The sequence below is a fragment of the Platalea leucorodia genome (genome assembly GCF_965183815.1).
Source record: "Platalea leucorodia genome assembly, chromosome: 17".
Lineage (NCBI taxonomy): Eukaryota > Metazoa > Chordata > Aves > Pelecaniformes > Threskiornithidae > Platalea > Platalea leucorodia.
The window spans coordinates 3009743-3027951 of NC_138839.1; the positions used below are offsets into that span (position 1 = coordinate 3009743).

At 45.5% G+C, this 18209-nt stretch overlaps 1 protein-coding gene across 2 annotated transcripts in view; it reads right to left on the reverse strand.

The window, feature by feature from the left end:
* Positions 1-15684, reverse strand: part of ATAD3A (ATPase family AAA domain containing 3A) — a 30679-nt gene extending 14995 nt beyond the window's left edge. Inside the window, exons 1-11 of one of the 2 annotated variants that reach the window (XM_082329126.1) lie at positions 15520-15684; positions 14480-14556; positions 13734-13835; positions 12112-12171; positions 11681-11750; positions 10182-10347; positions 9380-9449; positions 5281-5436; positions 4992-5048; positions 3950-4075; positions 1956-2080 (exon numbers count right to left, since the gene is read on the reverse strand). In XM_082329126.1, coding sequence (XP_082185252.1) covers positions 1956-2080; positions 3950-4075; positions 4992-5048; positions 5281-5436; positions 9380-9449; positions 10182-10347; positions 11681-11750; positions 12112-12171; positions 13734-13835; positions 14480-14524 — 977 coding nt within the window. In that variant the 5' untranslated portion in view covers positions 14525-14556; positions 15520-15684. The remainder of the gene's footprint in view (positions 1-1955; positions 2081-3949; positions 4076-4991; positions 5049-5280; positions 5437-9379; positions 9450-10181; positions 10348-11680; positions 11751-12111; positions 12172-13733; positions 13836-14479; positions 14557-15519) is intronic. The other variant, XM_082329127.1, reaches the window with a different exon arrangement.
* Between the last annotated feature and the right edge of the window lie 2525 nt (positions 15685-18209).

Sequence of the window (18209 nt, forward strand, 5' to 3'; positions counted from 1 at the left end):
TTCCTTCCATGGGTTGCAGTTCTTCACAAACTGCTCCAGCATGGGTTCCTTCCATGGGTTGCAGTTCTTCACAGACTGCTCCAGCATGGGTCCCCCGCAGGGTCACCAGTCCTGCCAGCAAACCTGCTCCAGCCTGGGCTCCTCTCCCCACAGGTCCTGCCAGGAGCCTGCTCCAGCACGGGCTTCCCATGGGGTCCCAGCCTCCTTTAGGCATCCCCCTGCTCCGGCGTGGGGTCCTCCACGGGCTGCAGGTGGATCTCTGCTCCACTGTGGACTTCCATGGGCTGCAGGGCACAGCCTGCCTCACCATGGCCTTCACCAGGGGCTGCAGGGGACTCTCTGCTCCCGCACCTGGAGCACCTCCTCCCCCTCCTTCTTCACCGACCTTGGTATCTGCAGAGCTGTTCCTCTCACATGTTCTCACTCCTCTCTCTCTGGCTGCAATTGCACAGTTTTTTCCCCCCTTCTTAACTGTGTTATCCGAGGTGCTCCCACCATCGCTGATGGGCTTGGCCTTGGCCAGCAGTGGGTCCATCTTGGAGCCAGCTGGCATTGGCTCTATCGGACATGGGGGAAGCTTCTGGCAGCTTCTCACAGAAGCCACCCCTGTAGCCCGCCCTGCTACCAAAACCTTGCCATGCAAACCCAATACATCTGCTTAAATACTTGAATGTTACTGGAGCTTAGAATATTGATGTATATGGACACACGTAACCTTTGATCACAGCTTTCATAAGATGGCTATCTGAAGTGTATGAAGTTCAAATGCACAGAAGTTTTTGTCAGGACAGAGAATAAACTCAGACCCAGGCAGTGCTGTGAAAGAATTCTTTAGTGGAAGCATCTGGCAGTCTTCATCCAGTTGAGCATCCTGATATCTCTTCCAACTTCTTTTTCTAAGCTCACTTAAATTCTTACACCCTTCCTTCTATAGCTCCTCAGGGTCGGAGAAGCTTAAAGACTTTAAATCCTTAGGACACTTACTCTGCAAGATTTTTTTGTTTTTTAAAGGGGAAATAGAAACATTTAGGTGATGAATGCAGCAAGGATTAAAACAGACATTGTAAGATCATGTCCATCTACAGCAATCAGAGAACACAGAAATCACCAGTTAGCCACATTTACAGAAGGCCTGCAATCAAAACAGCACCAAAAAACCAAACTGACACCCACGGCAAGTTCCCTATTGAATTTTAATATCCTGGCTGGACAAGCAACTTCTTAGCTACCTCTGGACTGCAAAAATCCATTTACACTAGCATGAACAAATTAAGTACATACTCTCACAAAATCAGGGAGTCAAGATTTAGCCTCAACATGAGTCATTTTCTGCAGATAAAAGTTTGCTTTTAAAGGTGACTGAAAAAGCACAGCAGCTTGTGACTTTTACACCTATCTAACGTCCATGCCTTTAGCATCTGTCTCCCCCTTATCCTCTTTTATTTGTTATAATTCACTACCTGCTTGAGACTCAGAAGTAAACAAGAAGCCAGACCCAAACACTGTCAGAGTCCAAAATCTGAGCAATTGCAACAGGGAACATAACATACAGAGAGTGTAGACACCTGGTTACACCTCCATTTGTGCTAAGCCTTGTAACTACTGTCAGAAAACTAATCACTCCTGAAAGATGTGTGTCCCAGCCTTCAGTGGGCAATATCCCTCCACTTGCCTGGTGAGATCAGCAGAGAGTCAAGCTATGACTGATCTGGAAAATCTGAAGTAAACAAGAAGGGTTTGAGGGAGCAGAAGAACGAAAGCTTTCAGCCTTTTAAATATCACTAAGCAGCAAGAATCCACCCATTCTAGGGAAACTTTAGGAGATGTTATGCCTGGTCAGCGTTACCTCATCTGTGCATTCAATAACAAACAGATTAGGGGTCTGAACTACATTGTTGTCATGAGTTTCTTTGAGCAAGAAACCAAATTCAGGATTCAGAGGAACTTCTCCTTACCCTCTCCTGCTGGTGTTTGCCCAGTCGAAGAGCTTGTGCATGGCAGTAACTCCTTCCCGCCCCATGGGGGCAACGTCGCCACCGGTCATGATGGCATAATCCATGCCCGAGTGCACCGCCAATTTCTGGAGGGAAACAAAACCAGCCAGTTAAACCCCATCTCTCGCTGCAAGTCCACGGAAGATGAGGAGGGAAATAAAAGTAGTTTAGTCCTATCAGCATGCTTATTTGCAGAGGGCAAGTATGCTCTCAGAGAACAGAATACTTCTTTAGTCACTTAGGGGCTGCTTTTAGCATTGCTCTGAATAGGAATGAAAGATGGAAGATTAGTCTGATGGCAATGCACGAAATTTTAATGCTAGAAGGCACTGCTGAGAGTGCTTAGACCTTTACCTTTAACTTGTGTACTGTTTACTTCTTCCACTGTTTTCTTCATAGTCTCATTTATAACCTCCTCTGTGCAGCAGAACAGGATCCTACTCTCTACTAGATGCTTAACTAATACAACTCAAAATTTTATTCGTTCAAAAAAATTTAAAAGCCTGGGATTAAATGGTCATTGAACTCAATGACTATTCAGACACAATAAGAAAATCTTTCCTTTGTGTTTTAAAGCCTGCCACAACTCATTGGTCTGGCGGCTACTAAGTGAAGGGTTTTGATGTAGCTCCTGGGGCATGCAGGAAACACCCCCCTTAAGCCTGCAGGTAAAAAAAAAATCCCTACGATTTTTTGCTAGGACAGAAAATGCAGGTCTATCCACAAAGCAAGTTTGACAGGATGTAGCCAGCATTAACCAAGCACATCACAAGAGCCTATGGCTTGCACGGACCAAAGTCTCCTTAGGCTGTCACGTCACTGCAGGGCAGAATCACAGCCTTGGCAAAGCCCCCCTCTACTGCAGCCCAAGCAGGTCCACCAAGAGCTCTGCAACACTGCAGTTAAGCTCCCAGCTTCAACCTGCTCTCCATCTCACTGCAACATCTCAGTGGTGAGCGAGCCCACAAATGCCCGTGTCCGAAAGAACAGACTTCGCTACGATTTGAAGGCAATAAATGGGAAAATCTCTCTCCTCCATTTCAGAAAGCAATCCACAAAGCAGCCACCAATTGAGCCCTGCCATGGTGACAGACAGTAGGCTGAGTTCATGTACCATTAGCTGACCCAGACCTGGCTATCCAGCTCTGCTGAGTAAAGGAAAGTCATCTGAAGGTTAAAATGAACAAGTCAACCCAAGCAGATCAGCAACAGCCCCAGCAAAACATGCTTAGCTGAATCCAACCAGTTATCTGCTGTGCAGCAGGAGGCTGGAAAAAAGCTTTGCTCTGCCCATTAGAACCACCCAGTTCCTGCTACTAATGTTCAGTGTTTTGTATCAGTCCAACAAAGCTGGAAGCTTTGACAGTTGCATCCAAGTGTGTTTACATCTATCTCAAGAATCCTGTCATACAGCATTACTACTTACCACCACAGGCCCACATATGCCTTCACCCTGCATGCTATGACACGTTACCTTTTTGGAACGGCAATAGCGGACAAGCACTGAAGAGCAAGTCAAAAATCAAATCCTGACTCAAATCCATGCCAAAACCATCCTGGTAGCACATATGCACAGTGAAGCCATACCTATCTCTTCTTTGCTCTGGGATTAGTAAGCGACAGCAGGAAAGACCCTATTTAGACAAGTGCATATAAGAGAGGTGGAAATAAGACACCAGGCTGGTGTTGCCATTTCACAAGTCACAGTTGCCAAGTGCCTTTTCCAGATGGAAGGGCTCTTCTGCCTACGCGTAGCACTAGAATCCAAGCGACCGTACTAATTTAGAGTTGAAGCAGGCTGGATGCCCTTTCCTCCCTTCCCAACAGAGACACGAGAACACAATGTTTATGCAATACTACAGCAACAGACTTCAGACTAGGGAGGGTGCTTAGACCCTGAAGTTTTCAGAGCACCCTGTAACATGCAGGTTGTCAGAATCTTGGCAGGGTTTTACCTTGGCGAAGAGCGTCTTTCCAGTGCCAGGAGGACCGTACATAAGAATGTTCCTATATAGGCTTTTGTTCTTTTTTGTATTTCTTGTTGCTATAGCGATGTCTCTCACACGTGCTTCTAACTGTGGCTGCAAGAAAAGGGTCAAACTTAAGGAGCAGAAAGTACCAAGAGACCTGCATTTATCAGCTTCGCAGATCAGTACCAGCAAGAAATAGGCAGCACCGCTACAGTCTCAAGCTTTTAAGCCTTAACTTCAGCTGCTTATTACTTCAGACCAGGGTCATTTCCCCTTCAGTGTCAGGATTTGCTCAATTTAAAGTTCTGTCCACTTGGCTACAATTCTTTTAAAAGAAAAAGCAGCAGTGCAGGAAGCAGTGCGGTAGCTACAAGAACTGAGAACACCTAAATATTCACTTCCTATTGGATGCCCTGGGAGGGATATCTCAACACATAAGCAATGCTTCGCAGTACTAATTATTTCATATAAGTCATAAACATTCATGTTCGTACTTATTACTGCATTTGTAGAGATACTGGGAGAAAGCTGTTCCTGCAAGAGCGTGTTCTCTCAGCAGCTTCAAGAAGCACTTAAATTTGCCTGATATCCAGGAATCAAATTCAGAAGCAAATATACAGCAGCAGCCCTAATTAGCTAGTTAAGAACCATTCACAAGATAGGCATGCATATGCTTCTTCGGCTTTTTGGCCTACAAGCAGATCTAGATTCAGTAATCCTTAACAAATTGGATGAGACAAGTGGAACTCTGTATACTAACGTGCTGACTACAGAGAAAAACTGCAGCAGGGCAAGGACTGAATTAAGACTTCCAACTGCTTTGCACAGAGGAAAAAAGGTTAACAGAGTGCTTAATGCACGTCACACTGAACACAGGAGCTTGTTTACGGTCTCAGTGCCCCAAGGGTGCTATGTCTCCAGAATTACTGGAATTACAGCTTTTGAAGTGAGTGTAAGTAAACAGCCGTTCTTATTTAGATTCCAAAGTCATCCTTCACAGATCAAGATAGCAAAATAGAGTACTCACACTGAGAACGACTCCTTCAAGGGCATCCTGAGCCTTGCTGGTAAGACGCTTACCAACCTAGAGAGGACAAATTCAATTACTGACATATAGAAATCAACCGCAGTTTTGACAACCCACCTAGACAAAAAGGTCATACGAAATGACAATGAGCTCAGCTCACTTATGCTATCTCTAATAGTATGTTTATTCACAGAGCCACTGACAGCTCCCTGCCTGACTCAGAGAGTCCTCAAAAGGAGTTTTGCATCCTCATGGCTGAGCACAGCACAAAAACAAAGCTAAACTTTACCTTGATAGGATGCTTCAGTGCCTCCAGCACAGTAATGCGCGAGGTTTCTCTCACCAGGGAAGGTTTGCCCAAACGCGCTTCTATGTACCGCCCTGCTACTGCCGTCGCATTCTTGGCGGAGTAAACACCCACTGCCAGCAGGGTGAGGCCTGCCACCTGCAAAGAAAAGGGGGAAGGATTAGGAAAAACACTTGGCAAGGCAACGCTATTGTGTGTAGCATGCCCTGTGGTGGGGAACGAAGATTCAGGACAAGTGCTGACCAATAAGGGTTTATTTTTGGCAAGATGTTTTATCCCTGTTCAGACAGTCAAGGTCTCACACTCCCTATTCATAGGGCGTTTAGTGCTCTTGCATCTTGCAGTGAAAGGCAGAGGAAGCACAAGGAATGCATATAGTCATGTATCCAGAAGTATGTACTCACTGCTCAAAAGATTGGCTTTTCAGACTTTTAACTATTATGTATGTATTAAGACAAAGAGCCATCAGGCTTTGCTACAAACCTGAGTTATAAGCCTCCTATGAGAAAACAGTATCTCCCATAATGCTGAAGCTTTAGCTTCCAGTGTTACGAACAAAAGCACATTGGGAAAGTGGTGTGGTTTGTTTTGGTTTTCTTTTTTTTTTTTTTTTCTCCCAGGTATTCTGTGCAGGCAGTTAAGAATAAGCCCACATCAACCAGCTGCTGTCTGCCAGACTACCCCCCCCCCCCCCCCGTATGCCGAATTGAAGATGCCAAGACAAACACCTGAATTGTGGCTGCTTCCAAGGCAGTACACAGTAAGGAACAAAAAGGACGAGCCAGGGTACACCTGCTAAAGGTGAAGTCATGCCAGACCCAAGACAACAGGAAAATTGGTACTCAAGAGGAGCTTCAAAGCCAAAACCACTATGGGAATTACCATCACTGCGTTAGAGACTGTTCTTTCAGAAACCCCAGAACACGAGACGTTCCCATCAATTTGCCAGTGAAGCAGAAAGACTCCAGACATTTCTGTGGTTTAGGGTTGCTGCTCGGTTAAGCACTACGTTGGCTCATATTAAACCAAGAGCCCCACAGGCAGCTTTTTCCACCACAGCTAGCTGTCAGAATAGACAAGGAGCTGTGGTGACAACACTAAAGACACTTGAAGAGGTTGCCAAGAATAACATTTCAGGACAGGATTTGAAAGCAAGGCTTTGCAGAAATCTTTAGCATGTATAGGATTGTTTCCTTAATTCTCAGAGACTGATAGCACTGATAAAGTTTTATAAAACTTTTATAAAAGTTTAAGCCTCCAGTTCCATCTGTTTGTGCATATGCAAGTGAGCCAGTTGATTTACCAAAAGCCCTATTCACCTGAAAATCCAAGGCAACAAGGGGCATTACGTTCAAACTGAGAGGTGTTTGGGAAGAGGCCAACTGTTCCACGCAGTTCTGAGTGCAAGTAATCAGTCGTGTTCAGCTCACAGCTAGATGCCAATAATTCATATCAGAGCAAGCCCAGATAGACAAAAGAGCAAGCTGCAGCAATTGCTTTTAAAGTAAGCAGACTTTTACTACAAGTACAGAACAAGGTCAAAAGCCTCAAGGACAACACGGTTGGCATTGTTCAACAAACCATGAGACACCACCTGTTTAGTTTCACTCTGCTTAAATGTGGGACATCACCTTTGCTCTGGATGGAAACATGAACGGTTCAGAACTGTGAGTTCCAAGATACAAGGAATAAGACTACCTCCACACCTGATTAATCTCAGTTTACAGGGACTTCAGAACACAAAAGAGACTCCATTTTTAGCAGCCTCCCTCTAAAAACAAGGTTCCATGACAAACAATCTCATGCATTCTTACACCATCTGCTTTAGCAACATCCAGTACTAAGCAAAATTACAGGTTGATACATCAGATCCATCCAGGCAGAGGTAAGTATTTCAGACTTTTGGACTTCACTGACATTCATGGTACAAGATACAGGGAAATACAGCTTTAAGTCCGACAGCTATGTATCAAAACAGGAAAATCACTCGACTCTCACATTCACAGAAGAACCCAATTACTAGGCCAGTGCCACAAATCAGTCTGATTACAGTGCCTATCTGTTTATCATGAAGTATCTAGCAAAGGAATGAATCTCTGACTGATAAGCAAAGTGAATTCCACAAAAAAACTGAACAAACCCAAAAAGCTTTGAGCAGAACCTTTGGGGTTCTGCTTGGATGGGAAGAGGTAGGAAAAGAGCAGCCCTTACAGTTGGCAGGAAGAGCTGAAAATCCAGGGCTAATCTAGTGGAACCCTAAAATAACTGGCTAATTCTTACCTTATAGTCACTTTTCAAAGCAACAGAAAACATGAGTTCCAGCTGTATTACCTCCTCTCCAAAAATATACTTTTTTTTTTTTAAGCTAGATGTCCCAAATTCACAAGACAAGAGTTTGTCAGAAACAAAAATGACCATAATGCAGGAAACTGGTATCTGGGTCAAGAGAATATGCAGCTAAAAAGCACCAAGCACTAGTCTACAAACAGCTCTGAACACTGCAGGCATTCCAGGTACAGCCTACAGACTACAAAAGGATCCACTAAAAGCATGTCCTGTTCTCCCCAGTGTACTCCGGCAAAATGTCCTTTGTATCAGCCTGTGTGCATAAAACTGGAGGGTGGAGCAGATGGTGGTGACTGACTTAAAGCAAAATGTCCACTTTAACAAGCCATGCTACTAAAAATACATTTTCACTGTAAAGTTTTGTTTTAAGTAGTACACTGAGAAACAACTTTATGTCCATAAGAAGCCACAGCCATGCTCTTTTGCCCTGTGAAAAGATGTTGGTCCAGCTTTTAATCAACTTATTTAGCACACGTAACAGTTCTCTAAGTGCTCTCTAGGCTACATCAAAATTAGACATAAAGTTGTGAGATAAGGAGCAAATTAACTTTTAGATCATGTCCTGCAAGGTCTTGAAGCCCCAGAGACTAGGAGTGCTCCTTTATAGATGAAAATGGTACCCTCAGACACCCTGATCACAGAGAGCCGACAGCCTGCTATCCACCTGGGATGAGAGTAGCAGGCAGCGAACTTGGTGGGAAGAAATTGCAGCTCAGAGACAGAATGCAGGCAAAAGGGGAATACTGAAGAACTACCCTCTGTGGCCTTAAAATCATGTACCTTAATATTATAATTTAAAAACAAAACAAACTTTCATGATGCATCGCTTACTATTTTCTGAGGGAGCGTTCTCAGAAATTTTTTACTTTAAGGGGTACGCGTTCAAAAAATTTTTGAGACCACTGGTTTAGAGGGAACACACCCCTTTTGTGTCCACCAGATCAGCTATTACACTCCTCCAATACAATTTCCCTAGTATTCCTAAAAAGACATTTCCAGTTTGTAGTTTAACTGCAAACATGCAAAAGACATCGGGGTGGGGGGAAACAGGGATTAGATCCCGGTTCCCAAAAACCACCGCTGGCAAAGTCGTCCTGTAACAGCAGCGTTAAACACTTCATAATGCTCTGTTCACCTATAAACATTTATAGGTGTTCATGCATCATGAAAGTACAATGAACATCAATCATTAAAAACCTGAATGAAACTTGTCAGCTCAGAGCCTAGTCAATCACAAAAACTGCATTCAACATCTCAAAGAAAAAGTCCAGTTATCTCTAATTGGCTATTAGATAAACCCCCTACTCCCCTACATATATAGAAGACAGCAAATTCTAGAACGAAGTGTGAAAAAACCTAATCTGTGGAAAAGACTCATCTACTTTTTTTCACAGAATCCACATCTATTACTTGTAATAGCTGGCAAACTTTCAGGAAACACGTTCGTGAAGGTGATGGTGCCTCCAAAGACAATTATATGCTGTTGATCATCAAAGCCAGAACTTTTGTGACCAATGAGAAACGAATTATCTATACAGAGAAGATGAGAATTAATTTGAATAAAAATCTGAAGCACAGTATCTCTCCTTAATGAGGACTGCAGAAAGCAGTAGGTGAGCAGCAAATTCCCGCCACGGTTTACAGTTTATAAACATATCAGAGCAAGGAGTTAAAGTTTAACACACATTTACAGACAGACTTCTCTGGAAGTTATCGATACATGTCACAATCTTACCGTGGCCGTAACTTTATCCCAGTCTGTTACAAAAGCACGGAATCCTTCCCCGAAGAGCATCCCAGCTGTCCTGTGGTAAGCAAACAGCAAGGCAAGCAGGAGAAGAGAAAGGGATTTCAAAGACTGAATTGAAACAATTTACAAGGCAACTTTATAGTCTATAATGATCTTCAGAACCAGCCAAAGCTACCTGAGGGCTCACGCGGGAACTGAAACATGAACAAGCACGGCAAATACATTTATAAGCATCTAATATCTACACCTGATTGGGATTAAATGGAGAAAAACATTTGGCATTAAGATGATACAAATTTCTTTCTTCAACACATTACTGATGCCAAACTGTATAAAAGGTATTTAATTCTAAAGCTTTTTTTATTCAAAATCTTAAAGGACCTAAAATTAACAAATTACAGAACTAAATGCCCACCCCTTTGGAGACAGACTGCTTTATACCTTTATGGCATATGTTCAGAAACTGAAAGAACTCTGAGAATTTTCAGAGTAACTGAGTCTCAATCTTAGCAAATAAGGCTTGAAGTAATCTGTTAGAAACATTGTATAAAATTCACGACTTTATCAATAGTCTCTTTGGTTCACATTCAGATGACAATGTAGCAAGAGAAGTGAAAGAGAGGGTTCCCTTTAATATAATTCCTATTGTTCAGAGTACAAGAGTGTACAAACTAACTTTTGATATTCCTCAGAGCTTAGAGGAATAACCAGCAAGGTTTCCTACATAATGGGAGAAATCTGCAAAAGCAGCAAGGCAACCCGTGCCCTTCTCCCGGCTCGCACGTACTTGAGGGACTCTAACACTGTTTGGCGATGTTCAGCAGCTTTTAAGCGGATCTGCTCCCGAATGATGTCTGCGTTCTCCCGCTCAGCCTTGGCACGGGCTCTTGCCTCCGCCTCGACACGCAGCATTTCATTCTTATGCCGCAGCTCCATCTCTCGCTCCACAGTAGCTAAAAAGAAAAAAAAAAAAAAAAAAAAAAAAATCACACACCAAATAGGTGGCCTCCTACAGATGGCACACTGCAAGACAATAATCAATGCTTCAGTTCTGGAAGTTCATTACCAGAAAAATTGCTCAGGGTAAACTTTAGTCAGAGACGAGCTAGACAGTAAGGGATAAAGCAACACAGAGGGAAAAACCACAGTGCTAGGCACTGCTGCTGTTCATCGTTTCAGAGACGAAGGGTGACACGCTACAGACAACGAAGGACAACCCTGGGCAAGTAACTACACACAGCGTAACATACACTGCTTGTAAGGAAGAGAGGCAAAACAGAGTTGCCTATAAAATGCTGTCCCAAAAAGGATTTTGGAAGCTCTGTTACTTCAGACACACAGAATTGCAACAGACACATTAAGATTGACGTGAATGGAGAATGAATGTGAAACCTAAGAACAACCCGGGAGATGAAATGAGGACTCCATAGCCAGCACCCTCTATCTGCAAAAAATCCTGACTGGACCACCCAGCTACTTGACAGCTGATAGCCATCTTGATACCTGAATGCTGGACAGGCTACCTTGACAGTCGTACCTTGTGCCCACGAGGAGGTGGATACTACAAGAGTAAAATCACCCCCTCCTACAGGGTTTCACCGCTGAGCTTTGTTAGGTGGTTGCTACAGTGCTCCCCTCAAAGATACAAACACCGAGAGCACACTAGATGGCAGCAAGGAGGGCACAGCACAGCAGTCCACGCCTGTGTACCGCGCAAGCCAGTCTTCGATCCCATTGCGTCATACACAAATTGCCTTACATTTCTAAGACTTGTGCCCTAGTGGAGCCCCACTGGAGTTCTGCAAACCCAGTGATTCTGGCAATTCCACAACAACGCAAAGAAACAAAGCAAGTTCCAGACAAACGTCATTACTCAGCTTTTATCTTCTACAGGAAACAGAGAGTGGAGACTAGGTGACACAGATTCAACCATTCCCCCTGCCAGGAGCTATTTTGTTTCTCTTTCCTCCTCAAAACCGGTTCTATTTTAGATTGTCCCAGTATAAATACCAGAATTTCAGCTGCATATCAGGAGATGCTGACAGTTCACTGGGAAATCCAAGTACCATAGGGCAGACGTTTAGGAGTGCAGTCACTTCTAAAACTAATCTTGGAAGCAACTGGTAGTTCTAGTACCACCCAGACTTAGCCGTTACTTGCCAATATGACATTAACACATGACCCTAATGGAGCATCAACCAATATGGAGAAGGCATCACAGATCAGTACAGAGAATTCATCTGCCCGCTCACTCTGTCACTAGCTAAAGAAAAATTACTAGCTTACCACGCCTCATGGCTTCCTGCTTCTGTACAGATTCTTCCTGCTTCCGCAGATTCTCTTCATTAGCAAGTTGCTACAGGCAGAGACGACAGCAGAAGATGCATTAAAGTTGTAAGAACTCGGTCAAGTAGGTATTTGTGTAAGCTTAAGTACTACAAATGTTTTTAAGAAGCTAGTGGTCAGGTTGAAGTGCACTCTTCCTCTCCCCATCGCCCAGATTCATACTCTTAATCCCATGCTCCTAGCTGCTTTGTCCTAATTCCTCACCTCTGATTTGCCTGGCCAGCACAGTTGATGCCAAGCAATTAGTACAGATGAAAGCAACTGTATCAGCCATCTGGCCAGCAGGAGAGGGCACAGCTCCAGACCACCGCTTTGACTTAAGAAAGCTACTATACAGTTCCCAGCTGGGTTAGAGAAGGAAGCTATCATACCTGCTGTCGCATCTGTTCATCATAGCGCTGCCTTGCCAATTTGTCCTGGTATTGGGCTCTCTTCAGAGGGAAGAAAAAAAAAAAAAGGAGTATTCAGAATATAAAGATTAGGCATTTTAAAGAGAAGCTAGTCCTGAGGGCAATGAGGTTGGGAATATGCAGGGGGGAAAAAAACCAAAACAAAGAAACCCCACACAAAACAAAAAATACTCCTGGGTTTGAATACAAACAGGGCAAAGTTTGGGGCAAAACATCCTCAGCCAGCACCAAAAACTCCTCTATGCTGAGCAATCTATATAGTCTGACTTCATTTTAAGGTATAACAGATATAAAACCAAAGAATAAGTGTTCCTTGGCCCAGAAAAGGAGACTTACTTTACTGGGAAAAACATGTTTTTCATGTTCTAAAACACATTACCTGGACTGGCAATTGCAAGCAATAGAACTGTCAAGATATGCTGCCTGTCAGAGGAGCTCTGTTTCTGATTGATTTTCTTGTTCCTCATTAATTTCTCTTATCGATTTTCCACTGCAACTGACAAATAAACCCATGCCATCTACACTCAACTGAAAGTGGTCTGAAGGCTGATATCCATCAGCAAGGAGGATGCTGTACAAGGGATGATATTATTCTCTACTCCTAATACACAGACAGCAGAACAGCTTGCAAGTTATCTCCTCAACAGCTGTAAAGCATAGCACTTCAGAAGTAAATCATGATCAAGTTTGCTTCGACTTCAAATGATGCCCTGTGAACTGCAAGACTTCAAGAGCTAACTCATGAACAGAGCAGATGACTGTGAAGCCTGCTTCCTGAGCCGGCCCCGTTCAAAGTCCAAATTCCGAGGGATAAAAGCAACATGTGCCAAGTAAGCAGTTTTAGCTACCTTCCCAAGCTAGATAATCAATTAAAATTAATCAATCCCCTAATTTCCTGTGCTTTCAAAGTATAAAGTCACCATATGTGAGCTACTAGCATAAAAGCTAGCTTCCATTTCCCCGATTTCAGTATTATTGCCACTTCAGTAACTCATGGTAAAACATCCCAGAAAGCACCAACATCGCTCACAACACAGCCTCTGGTAACTCTCAGATTTGCATCACTTCTCCTCTTAAGGCATTTTTTCCTGTCTAGAAGATCAAACTTGGAAGAAATAGGACTGCAGGTTACTTAAGACTGAAATCCAGGCAACTTAAGAGACACTTCATTGTCCAGGCTAACACTTATACTTGATAAGCCAGTAGTCTTCAATCTTTTAACACCATCAGCTGTTAGACACAAACGAGTGTATCTCAGCATGTTCAACAGCACTGCCCTGAAAGCTCCTTTAGGAAAATTTCAAAGAGCACACAATAAGAGTAACCGCTACTACCAGTTCCTTTGCATATTCAAAGTAACAAAAGTTCAAGATGACAACACTGCATATAATTACAAATCAAGTTCAACATTACAAAGCCAGGGTAGAAGATGGGCTCAGTCTGTGAACTGCCTCACATCTATGGCTGCCCGCGATCCCCTTTCCCCCGCCCCCCAAAGGGGCAATTAATGCATTGTTGCCTTTTTCATAAAGGAGGACACAAACAAGGTCTCTCATCACTTGGCTTCCCCCTCGCTCCCTTACTGCTTGATGCTGTTTTGTTTCTTCACTGAGTGTTTTTCGTCTCTCTTCTGCTTGTACCCGTATCTGCTCATTCTTCAGTTGTTCTATAGCAGCTTCATACTCCTATTAAAACAAATAGATAATGATCACAAACGAGCTCAATACGTCATGCTGCAGAGAAATGCTAGTGACAATCACATTCCAAGAAATCCATCTGTAATCAGTGGTACCCTGCAAAGCTGACCAATGACACAAGAAAGCTAAAGTATGATTGTAAGAAATCTCATAATTAGCCATTCCAGGATTAAATACAATTTATCTAAAAAACAAAACAAAAAACCCAAACCAACACTCAAACAATCCCCAAATTCCTTTACAAAAGAAACAGAAGTCTGTCCTCCACCCAACTACTCTACAGTTCCCCACAGAAAACCCTTGTCATTCCCTAAAAATGGTGGTGATATTCTAGGAGTTACAAAACCACGCAGGACATGCAAGTTGTAAACAAAGCCATAAAACTATGTCCTGAGAATAGGCCAAATCAGCTTGCACTTCACCTTCCAGAAATAGTTTGGGTTGTTTGTTTGGTTGGTTTTTTTTAAAAAAAAAGGCAAATAACTATTATTTGCTGAAGCTGAACAGCAACAAGAAAAACTCAGCACCCTCTGCAGATTGCTAGAAAATGAGACTTCGACTCATGCCCCCCACAATCCCGGCAGCTGCCTGAGGCGGGCTGGCTGTACAACAAATGACGAGTTCCAACATACCTTAAGTTTTGCTTGCTGTTCCAGCTGCAAGGTCTGCTCTTGCATCTGGGCAAGACTAAGAGCATCTTTAGCATGGCCTGAAATCGACAGTGGGAAGCAGTTACCGACAGTACAAAGGTCATTTCCCAAGTAAGAAAATGCTCAGTCACAGAATCATGGAATCGTTTAGGTTGGAAAAGACCTTTAAGATCATCAAGTCCAACCGTTAACCCAGCACTGCCAAGGCCACCACTAAACCATGTCCCCAAGCACCACATCTACACATCTTTTAAATACCTCCAGGGATTGGGACTCCACCACTGCCCTAGACAGCCTGTGCTGGTGCCTGACAGGGCTTTAGGTGAAGAAGTTTTTCCTAGTACCCAACCTAAACCTGCCCTGGTGCAGCTTGAGGCCATTTTCTCTTGTCCTATTGCTTGTCACTTGGGAGAAGAGACCGACCCCCACCTGGCTACAGCCTCCTTTCAGGTAGCTGTAGAGAACAAAAAGGGCTCCCCTCAGCCCCCTTTTCTCCAGGCTGAACAACCCCAGCTCCCTCAGCCGCTCCCCATAGGACCTGTGCTCCAGACCCTTCCCCAGCCTCGCTGCCCTTCTCTGGACACGCTCCAGCATCTCCATGTCCTTCTTGTAATCTATTCAATTCTTACAGTCTGTTCAACCCAGCCTGGCGCTAGCTGAGACTGCCGAGCGCACAGCTCCGACGACGTGGGTTCAGCCCTCCCTGCCGCCCGATGCTCGGGCACACCCGTGACCTCAGGTCAACAGGTCTACCCCGCTGAGGAGGTGCTGCTGCACCTTCCCCTCCCCTCACAGGCCCCGGCGGAGGCGCTCGGAGGAAGGCAGCGACCCGGAGGGCCGACCTCGGGGCCCTACAGGCCGCCGGGCCCCCGGCAAGGGGCAGCGGCCCCGGGTGAGCGCTGCGGGAGCCCGAGGCCGCCCCAGCCCTGCCCGGGCGGGCGGGCGCACACGCTCCGAGAAGGCGGGACCCGAGAGGACGCGAGGCACCGACTGACGGCCGCGAACCCCGGCCCCTCACGCACGGGACGCGTCCAGCTCCCGCGCCGCCTTGGCCGCCCGCTCCAGGCCCGTGGGGTCGAAGTTGCTCCATTTGTCCTTGGGCGGTTGACGGTCCCCGGCGCCTCCGCTGCTGCCGGGGCCGGCTCCGCCCGGGGCCGGCGGGAGGGAGAGGCCGGCCGCGCCCGGAGCCCCGTCCCCGCCGCCCGCGGGGGCCGCGCCGCGGTTCAGCCCGAAGAGCCAGGACATGAGGCCGCCGGCGGCACGCGCGCACGCGGGGGACGCGCCGCTCGCCGCGCGCCTGCGCCAGGGCTGCGGGGGCGGCCTCCCATTGGGCCGGGCGCCGTCGCACGAAGTGCGTCACCGGGCGGGACGCGCCGCGTTGGGTGCGCCTTCTGATTGACGTGAACGACGCGGCGGGCTCGGCGAGCTAGCGGGATGCGATTGGCTGTGGAGTGGGCGAGTGGGCGGGGCCGCCGGGCCGGGGACGGCGAGCGGAGAGGGGCAAACGGGGGCGGGCGGCGCCCCTCCATGGCGACGGGGAGCGGGGCGAGGCGAGGCAGAGGGGTGCTGCCCTGCAGGGCCGCGCTGACCGCACCGCTGGGGGTGCGAGGGGCGACGCGGGGGCGGCTAGGAAAGGGCAGTAGGGGAAAAAGGAGGGAAAAGAGCCGTGAAAGTCAGAAACCGCCCGAAAGCTCCCGTCTGAAATCCCGCAGCCCGAAATGGTGCCAAACGTAGCGCTGCAGCGTTCAAAGCGGGCACTCGCGGGCGTCTGCTCTTCTTTAAATGCCCACGTTTCTTCCCAAATGCACGCTTGAGTTAGTCTCCCCAAAAGTTCCCGCAGAATGCTCGGTTTTCCTGTCATTCACTAATCTTTTTCTTTTTTTCTTTAACTGTTGGTGACCTAGCAGAGTCATTGCTTGTTCCAAACACCGGCGCTGGCGCTGCTGTGGGACTGCACAGTGCCACGCACACGTTCTGGCAAACCAATGCGGTGGCAAACCAGCAAATGTCTGTTACGGGGTAATATCCCAAGCACTCCAGCCCTATTCTGCAAAATAATGAATCCTATTTTATCTGCAGTTTTCTAATTTACAGTTCTAATTTTCCATCTTGGGTCAAAAATATATATTGAATGTTTAATAAAGATTTGATTGCAGTACTGCTTAGTACAAAAGGAGAAAGATGAGCACCAAACTTCCACAATTGCACTATTATAATATCACACTATTACAATAACAGGCTATTTTCTGAGCACAATTCACTGCCTAGAACAGAGACTCCCCACTCAGCTCGTACAATCCACACCAATTTTGTATTCGGTGGAATCTTTTCCTTCATCTTGGCAGTGCTAAAAACATTCCCTGAACCTTCGTACCTTTGAGGTGTGTGCCGGCTCGTGCTTCTTAGTGAAACTGTCAAAGTTAAGCCTGTTTGTACCGGCCAGTCATCTATCACAGTAAATTAAATGCCCTTCTGGCTGACAGTAGCCAAGCGCAGATGTAACCTCCGTATTGCTTTGAGAAATTAGCGAGTGCATCCTAGTGATAGCTGTACTTTGGCATCTCAGTGAGCCTGGGATTATACAGGGGAAGGCTGCAAGCAGCACACACTTCAGAGCAAATTTCTTCCAAGTGAACACAAACACTCTAGCAAAATTCTGGGACTGGGGAAGTATGCTGTTTTCCTTCAGAAAATCATGAGGTATCTATCTCGGTAAGAGCTCAGCTGAGTGGGATAACCACTGGCAGATGGGCGCCTTCCTGGAAGGCTGCGTTCAGAAAACCCATGGTGTCTTGACACAGGATAGCAGGCGTCTTGGTATGACTGAAGAACGTGGGAACTCTCTCAGCAGATCACACTAGCAACTCCAAGTTAAATCTTTAATAATAGCCAACACCAGCTGCAGGGACCCTGAAGAAAACCTGGGAACAGCTCACTGAAGCTCTTTATAGTCCGTCCCCCCCAAAACTCTGCTCCTACTGGGAGCCCTGATGGTTTGTGCTCTCATCCTACATCAGCGTTTGCTGTCATACCCATTGTATCGGTACAGATGAGATGCTTAAATAGTCCTAGAAATCATTAGGCTTTAGTTTAAAAAAAAAAAAAAAAAAAGTTTAGCTTAACTTACCTGCCCAACTTAGAATTTTCATGTTCATGAGTACTACCAGTTCTGCCAAGATGGAAGGGACTTTTACTTTTTGGCTCCTTGTAAAACAATTCTACGGAAGCTGAGACATTACTGAGACTGATATATTTCTACTTATATATTTCTGACACATTTTTGGGGGGGGAGTAAAGTTCCATGTAAACCAGACTATGAAGTAATGGGTGGAATTCTTACTTTTCAGGCATTTAAAATGGAGATGAACACCAGCTTTTCAACCCATAGCTCTCATTAGAACAAAAGCTACACTTAACAGATTTGCCCTTATTGCCATCAAGAACATCAAGAAGTAATCATTCAATAGCTCTTGTATCGTATATTTAATTGTCTTCAAAAGGATGCATTACAGTTGGGGGGGATGACACATTAATAATGTATTAGTAAACTATGCAGGGAGTTGTGCAAAATTAATTTCTGTCCTACAGCAGGAATGAACAAGATTATCTTATTGCATGAGAGATTCCAGAGGCTTTATCTTCCCCTCAGCACAGAGCCTCCATTAAGATTAATCAGTCGCAAATGCACGTTCCAAAGGAGAACACAAATCAT